Raw genomic sequence first — 7,655 nt, 5'->3', positions numbered from 1 at the left:
TATAGGTATGATTGTCCATTCATCCTATCGTCGTCTTCATCTCCATGTCGTGGACGATCCTTCAGGTTCGACTCAGTCGGCACTTCCCGACAGCGATCACCGACTTTCCAGTTGCATGTATGGGTAAATTTTTTGTTCCAGCGACGATGTGGAACTCCAATGCGGCATTGGTGTGCCATTCGCATGTGCAGCATGAAGAGGATTGAGGATTATACTTTGTTGTGTCTTCCTTTCTTTTACGGTCCTTCTTGTATTGCTGGTATTTGATTCATAAAGAGCTTCGACTCTTTCTAGGAGAGTAATGTGTGGGATCAACAAAACAAAGTACAGACAATGGAATTGGAGAATTCTTGATGCTTCTTTCGATCAAGACTTGTTGAGGGGTACAGCCGCAGCTGCTCTGAGAGATCATAAAGGAAATTTTATTGCTGAGGGGAAATGGAGACATGATTGGTGTACAGGTGCCCTAACAGAGGGATTGGCGCTACGATTTGGATTATCCCGAGCGCAAAGGGCTGGGTGCAGTCGACTTGTTATCAACTCGGGTAATTTGGAGGTCATTAAAATCATGAAGAGCGGAGGAACCTATGCAGAAGCAGCAGCAGTGATTTTTTATGATTGCTATCATTTGGCCCGTGATTTTTCTTTCACTAGTTTTGAACATTGTAATAGAGAAGCTAATAAGGTAGCTTATGATCATGCGAGATTAGCTAGGTTTTCTACGACAAATGATTGGTTTGAGCAGCCTCTCAATGTTATTGTACCACTCCTACTGACGATTTAACTGTTATTTTTAATTACTAAAATACCTTTGTTGTATAAAAAAAGAAGTACAGACAATCTAAGTCAGAGTGAGTAAGCCAGCTTAGCATTGGGCTAACTGACAGTACGGATGGCTTGACACATTTCGCCACACGACACGCAGGGGCCTTGTGTATATAAACCCATGGGAGTCGCGCAGGCGAGCTCACCACCTCGTCCACCATGGCTCCACTGTTCCACGTGGAGGCTCTTCTCCCGAGCTCGATCTCACCCAAGATCGACTCCATCCTCCACTCCCACATCTACCCGCAGGTAGGTCACGTCTTCCGCGCCGTCGCCAGGTTCAGGGCCCTGCTCGTCGACGTGATACTCAGCAAGAAGAAGACGGCCGCCGCGAGAGCTGGCAGCGGCGGGTACGGCTACTACGGCCGCTCGACGAGGAGGAGCCGCGGCAAGAAGCGGACGAGCAAGATCGCCGGCTTCATGAAGATGCGTTTCGTCGGCTCCTCCGGCCCGGCTCGGGCAAGGGATCGGCTGGACGCCAGCCGCGCGCCCTGCTATCCGTCGTACTCGTACTACGAGTACTCGGCGGCGTGGAACGCTGTGGTTCCAGCGACGCCGGCGGCCGTGGAGGAGGAGGTCGTGGAGGTGTGCGACGACACGGCGGAGTGCGGGTACCTGTGTTGGCTGGAGGAGGAGACGTCGTCGGGTGGCACGCCGGCGGGCGAGGGCGAGGGCGAGGCTAGTCCGGCGGTGAACGAGATCGACAAGCTGGCGGAGAAGTTCATCGCGAGGTTCCACGCAAAGTTCTTACTGGAGAAGCAGGAGTCGTACCGGAGGTACCAGGAGATGATCGCCAGGAGCATATGAACCACGAGATCCATGGCGATCCGTCGAGGATTCATCCATTGCGCCGGGCGGCTTGGTGTCCGGACTCTGAGCATCCGGAGTACTGCGTGAGTACGAATTTGATGTTGAGCAGTGAGTGATTCATGGTGCAGCTCTTCGTGGCCGTGCCTCGAAATTGGAGTCATTTAATTTTCGTGTGTGTGTGTGTGTGGATTCATGTAAGGTTGGGTTACGGCCGAAGCGAGATTATTCTTCGGGAGGTCAAGAAATAATATCAGGAGTGGTTTATATATACAAGATTCACACGGCCAAAAGAGATTCAGGTCCTGGCATGAAACAGCGATGAAAGCTCATGCTTTTGTAGCAAAAATGGCTATGTGCAGGACAAGTTTTTAGTTGGATAAAAATAATGCATGAACACCCATCTAGAGCAGTGGCGATTCCACTAGGGAGGCTTCAATAGGCTTAAGCCTACCCTCCAAAATCATATTTAAGCTAAACATACAACTTGATAAATATATTCTGGTGCTTTACATGCAACAATTACACTGCATTTGCTAATTAGACTTACGAAATTTATGTTTTAAGCCTACCCTCCAATGTCCTGCTAGATTCGCCACTGATCTAGAGTCTATACCAAGTACTTGCTGGTATATATTTTCTCAAAAGTCAAGCTTCATCAACTTTGACCAAATTTATAGAAACAATTATCTACATCTATGATACCAAATAAATATCATTAGATACATCATGAGATATACATTTATATTACATTTATTTGATATTTTTAAAGATGATAACTTTCTCAGTAATATTGCTCAAACTTTACAAGGTATGACTTCTGAAAGAAAAAAACACTTTGCGCACTATTATGAAATGGAAAAAGTTGGCGGGTAAGTGTATGCACATATGCGCTTCACGAGAAAAAAAATCTAATTGATGCAGCTATAGTAGTAAATGGAATTATGAGAAATAATACTGCCTCCGTCGGAAATTAGTTGACGTTTAAACAGATATATCCCGGTACATGGTCTAATATTCCACTCAAATTTGCTAGCACACTCACTTGAAAGGTAGAAAATATCAAGTCCTACAAAAAGCATACATGGAAAGTTTATATTTTAAATGCTATGATTTTGGTTGACGGATTGTCTTGGTTCTGCTTCACTTATTCTTATGAGTTGCTTTCAAAAAAACAAATATGAAGACCCGAAAAAGATTGGCTTATCAAACAAGTAAAATATAAAAGCTAGTTGTAAAAATCAGATTACCATAGTCTGTTTGGATTCGAAATGCAACACATATAAGCATGTTATTGTAGAGTGATTACTCAAAACCACATCACAGGAACATATAACATTTTACCTCAGCTTCTGTATTTATTCTTACACAATAAGAAACTTATAGTCTAGTTATTCATAGTGCACCCAAACTATGAAATTTAGGTAATCCCAACAAGCTAAACCCACACGGGCAGGCAGAGATGGCCATGGGCCCATATGTCACCCTCCTATTCTTCCCTCTCTGTTCATTATTTCGTCCTCCTATGGCCTCTCCCTCTCTGTGCGTGCTCAGCCACATACTAGGGTGTTGATGGTGAGATTGAATAAGTATCTGTGGTGCATCCGCACGCCATATTTGGACTAGAAAGCATCTTACACTAGAGATCTTCGTGACCGCTTCTACTCAGGGCGATGCAATGCTCTCTAGTGTCAGGGGTTGAAGAGAGAGAGGAAGGATGAAACGAGGAAGAAGAAGAGAAAGGGGAATAAGATGAGGATGCTTGGGTGGGGTTCCCATGTCCACATGAGCATGCTCAACCATATGAACATCCAAGTTGCCACTTACGTGTGGGCCCAAGCTATCAGGTATGCCCTCTTTCTTTAAGGGGTATCTATTTGCTCTGAGGAGGTCGTAGATTTGGGCGACAACATTTTTTTGTGTGCAAGGTAAAATGTAGAGGCATAGAAATCGTTGCAAGAAATAGTTTATCCTATTTCGGAAGAAAACATCAAAAAGTTCTAATGGTAGGTGAGGTAGGAATGTGCGAGTTAAGCCCCGGGGTCGAGCTGCTTCTTAGGTCATGGACTCACGTAGTTGCTCGACTTGTATTTTACCTTGGTTCCTATTTTCATTCCTCCTGCACTGCAGGAGGCTTAGGTGGCTCACCTTCGCCTGAATCCTGTTTGATGGTTGTGGGCATCTAGCTAGTTGGTATTTGTTCTAATTTATGTTGTCATCACCTAACTCGAGGCTAAGGCAGTCACATTCCAACGCGTGCTCCAGGGAGGCTTTCGTTGTGATCACGCCCCATGGTCCCGGTAGTTTTCTCATCATGTAATTATAGTTTGGGATCAGCATGAACCGTGCCAGGAGTAGTCATTCTAGGAGGGCGTTGTAGAACTTCGAAAGTGCAAACTTCTCGTCTGAAGTCCCCCCTTATACGAACACCACTAGTAGTGTGATCTATGTCAGTCGTGCATATGTCAGCCCTGGGTTGATCCCATGGAATGTTTTCAAACTTTGCTCGATCTCCTCCCTCGGGCGTTGCGTTTGATCTAGCGTCTTTGTGTTGATGACGCTTAGAGAGCTCCCCGTGGTCGATGAGCACCCTATGGACCTTCATGCTTCCGGTGACGGGTAAGACCACCAGTGCTAACTGTCCAGGATAGGGAAAACTTGTTAAGTAGTCTTTCTCGCCGTAGGTGTTGGGGCTGTCGACCTACACAACATTGCCGTGGGAGCCCTCAATGCTTCACGAGCGCCCCCCCTTGACTTCTGCTCATGCTTTATAGTCGAGCCTCCCGGAAGGTGATTGATTTGCATCATCGTCTTTGGACGCCCGTCTTCGTCGTCGGCCAATTTTTTGAATGCTTTAGTTTATTTCAAACTTTTTGAAAATGTGAATATCTCTGTATAATAGCAAATATGTTTTGAAAATGCGAACAATTTTTGAAATTTCCTAACATTTTGTGAAAATGTGAACATATTATGAAAATTCTGAATATTTTAAATCTGTGACAAATTTTGAAAACATGTGTTTTTTAATTATAAACATTTGAAAACACAATTTTTTCCGCACTCCCATATATTTTTTTAAAAGTATCAAAAAGTTTTTGAATTTTTGAAGAAATTATAGAAACACAAACATTATTTTTAATTTAAATGTTTTTAAAAATGAAACTTTTTGGAAAAAAATAAAAAAAGCGGTAAAAGAAACAACATGAAAAGGTAAAAATGAGAAACATGAACTGGTCAAGAACCTTCTAGAAGGTTCCCTGGACTGGGATCCCTAATGACTAAATGAGCCGACCCATAAAAGGAATTTCTAGCTATGTGCGAAACAGAAGCAATTGGACGCAATGTGCATCCAATAGAAATTCCCAGTAGGAGACTGGTTCTCTAAGAGGAGAGAGGTGGAAGGAAATCGACTTCGAGTACCCCTACAACCCGACAGGGCACAACCTGGTCCTCAGCCGACCATACAAGGAAGACTGATGACATTTTCCACCATAGCATTTTGGTGACTTTGAAGACATTTTTGTTTTTAGGAAAAATTGAGCCTAGATTTGATTTAAACTTGTACTCGAGAAGTGTAGAAGTATAAAGGATCGATATGGTTGACTAGAAGGGGGAGGTGAATAGGCAACTAACAATTTTTAGCTTTTCTTTAACAATTTAAATTTTGCATCAAAATAGGTTGTCTAGATATGCAACTAGGTGAGCAACCTATATGACGCAACAAGGATAGGAACACAAGCAAGCAAGTGATATGAAACAAATAAGATTGCACAAGTAAAGGCACGAGATAACCAAGAGTGGAGACGGTAGAGACGAGGATGTGTTGCCAAAATTCCTTCCCTTTGAGAGGAAGTACGTCTCCGTTGGAGCGGTGTGGAGGCACAATGCTCCTCAAGAAGCCACTAGGGCCACCGTATTCTCCTCACGCCCTCACACAATGCGAGATGTCGTGATTCCACTATTGGTGCCCTTGAAGGCGGCGACCGAACCTTTACAAACAAGGCTGGGGCTCTCTCCACAACTTAATTGGAGGCTTCCAACGAAACCACGAAGCTTCACCACAATGGAATATGACTCCGAGGTGACCTCAACCGTCTAGGGTGCTCAAACACCCAAGAGTAACAAAATCCACACAAGAAAGTATGGGGGAAGCAAATATCCTTTGGTGGAAGTGTAGATCTAGGTCTCCTCCTTCAATTCCTAGCAAATCAACAAGTTTGAGTGGCTAGAGAGAGAGAGAGAGATCGGGCAAGAGAGCTTGAAGTGCATTAATGGTGGAGTGAGAGAGGTCCAAGGTGAGAGTGGTAGGTGGGAGAAGCTCACTTATATAGTAACCCTCGATTCCAACCGTTACTGCGTTTTTTGCACTGCAGCGATACAATCGGTCCTCGTCCCGGTACAACTGGGACTCACGGTGTATCTGCAGAACCCTACCAAGTGGTACAACCGGATAGGCGGGCGGTAGTACCGGCTAAGAAAAATAACTGGACTAACCGCCTGGCCACCGCACAACCACCGCATCAAAACAGGAGCTTGACCGGTACTTGGGCGGTGCCTGGCCGGAACAACCGCATGGCCTTGATCTCTTGGGCGGCTAAGTTCCGAGCGGAAGAACCGCTCGGACCACCGGTGGTACCGGTCATCGTGGAACGACCGGACCAACCGGGCCACTACCTCCCAAGAACCGCATCAAAACAGAAGCGCGAGCGGTACTTGAGCAGTGCGTGGACGGAACCACCGCCCCAGCATTTGCAGAGCATGGTGGCGGTACCACTGCCCAGAGGCAGCGGTACAACCGCTCGAGCAAAGCTGATGAGCGACAAGACCCAGCGGTACAACCGCTCCAGAGAGCGGTACAACCGCTAGGCAAAAACAGTGAGCAGGAAGGATAGGGGAAGAGACAAGGAAAAACTCTCTCTCTCACACCTGAGAAAGACAAAGGAGGGGTGATGAACGTGTACGTGAAAAGATTCCCCCAGTGCTTTCTAATGAGGATTCCCTCTTGATAGTACGAGTTCCCTACAACCAAAGAAAATAAAAGCGTAGAGGACACGTCTTCGATCTTTTCCTACGAGAGGCAATAGCAATCCGATGTAAGCCTAAGCATCGAGAACCTGAAACATATAGCACACGATTAGACCAACAAAGGGTTGTCATCATCATCCAAAACATAAAGTAGGGAAATGCCTTTCAATCTCCCCCTTTTTGGTGGATGATGACAACAACACGATTTGCAAGAGATAAGTCAATGAAATCTAGATGGAACTCCCCCTGAATATGTGCCCCAATAGGAACTATCTGTTAGAAAGCATGGGCACACTTTCAAGACTAGACTCCCCCTAGATTTTGTAGACTCACCACTCTGACAATATAATGCTTAGAGTGCAATAATAACGATAATGACCGATGAACGGAAAGGTAACAGGAGTAACAAGTCTCACAAATAGCAAGGAATGAAACAAGTCCATGAACAAAGACCAACACGAGAAAACGAGAAAAAGAAAAACCCATGCAAATCCCCGAGACATATAGAACCCTCTCCCCTTTGGCATCAAGACACCAAAAAGGAAAAGAGCGAAGCTAGCGTCCCAAAGCTCAGGCTTCCTCCTCTGACTCCTCACTCGCATCTGGATCCTCATCATCAGAGTCGTCATCATCGTCGTGATCAGATTCTTCCATGGCATTGTCAGCTGCTGCAAACGAGGAGGATGGCTAGGGAGGGGCTTCATCATTAGTCCAGGTGCTATGGGTAGATATCCAACGCTCCTCCGGGGTGATGCTCTTCTCAGAGCCACTCTGAACCGGCATGTTGAGGTGCTTCATCATTGCAATTTGGCGACATCGTGCAAGCTTCTCATTGACATGTGCCTCATACATCCTCTTCTGGATGTCAGCCTGGAGACAAAAGGTCTTCTTCACCTTGGCAGTGAGTTTGGCCGTCCACGAAGGCTTGGCCCCTGGCTCCAGCTCAAAGTCCTCATCGTCAGAAGTAGCATAGACATCCTTAGGAGCATTGGCAGGGT

The 7,655-nt window shown here is 45.6% G+C and overlaps 1 protein-coding gene across 1 annotated transcript; it reads left to right on the top strand.

Annotated features, from left to right (window-relative positions):
- Window positions 1-975: 975 nt before the first annotated feature.
- On the top strand, window positions 976-1,903 carry LOC119352091. The gene has a single exon (XM_037618826.1). The coding sequence runs from the start codon at window positions 985-987 to the stop codon at window positions 1,630-1,632; it is 648 nt and encodes a 215-aa protein (XP_037474723.1). The 5' UTR covers window positions 976-984; the 3' UTR covers window positions 1,633-1,903.
- The last annotated feature ends 5,752 nt before the right edge of the window (window positions 1,904-7,655 follow it).

The sequence above is a fragment of the Triticum dicoccoides genome, chromosome 2A (genome assembly GCF_002162155.2).
Source record: "Triticum dicoccoides isolate Atlit2015 ecotype Zavitan chromosome 2A, WEW_v2.0, whole genome shotgun sequence".
NCBI lineage: Eukaryota > Viridiplantae > Streptophyta > Magnoliopsida > Poales > Poaceae > Triticum > Triticum dicoccoides.
The sequence above is the reverse complement of the archived record's forward strand: the minus strand, read 5'-3'. Positions and strand labels throughout refer to the sequence as shown.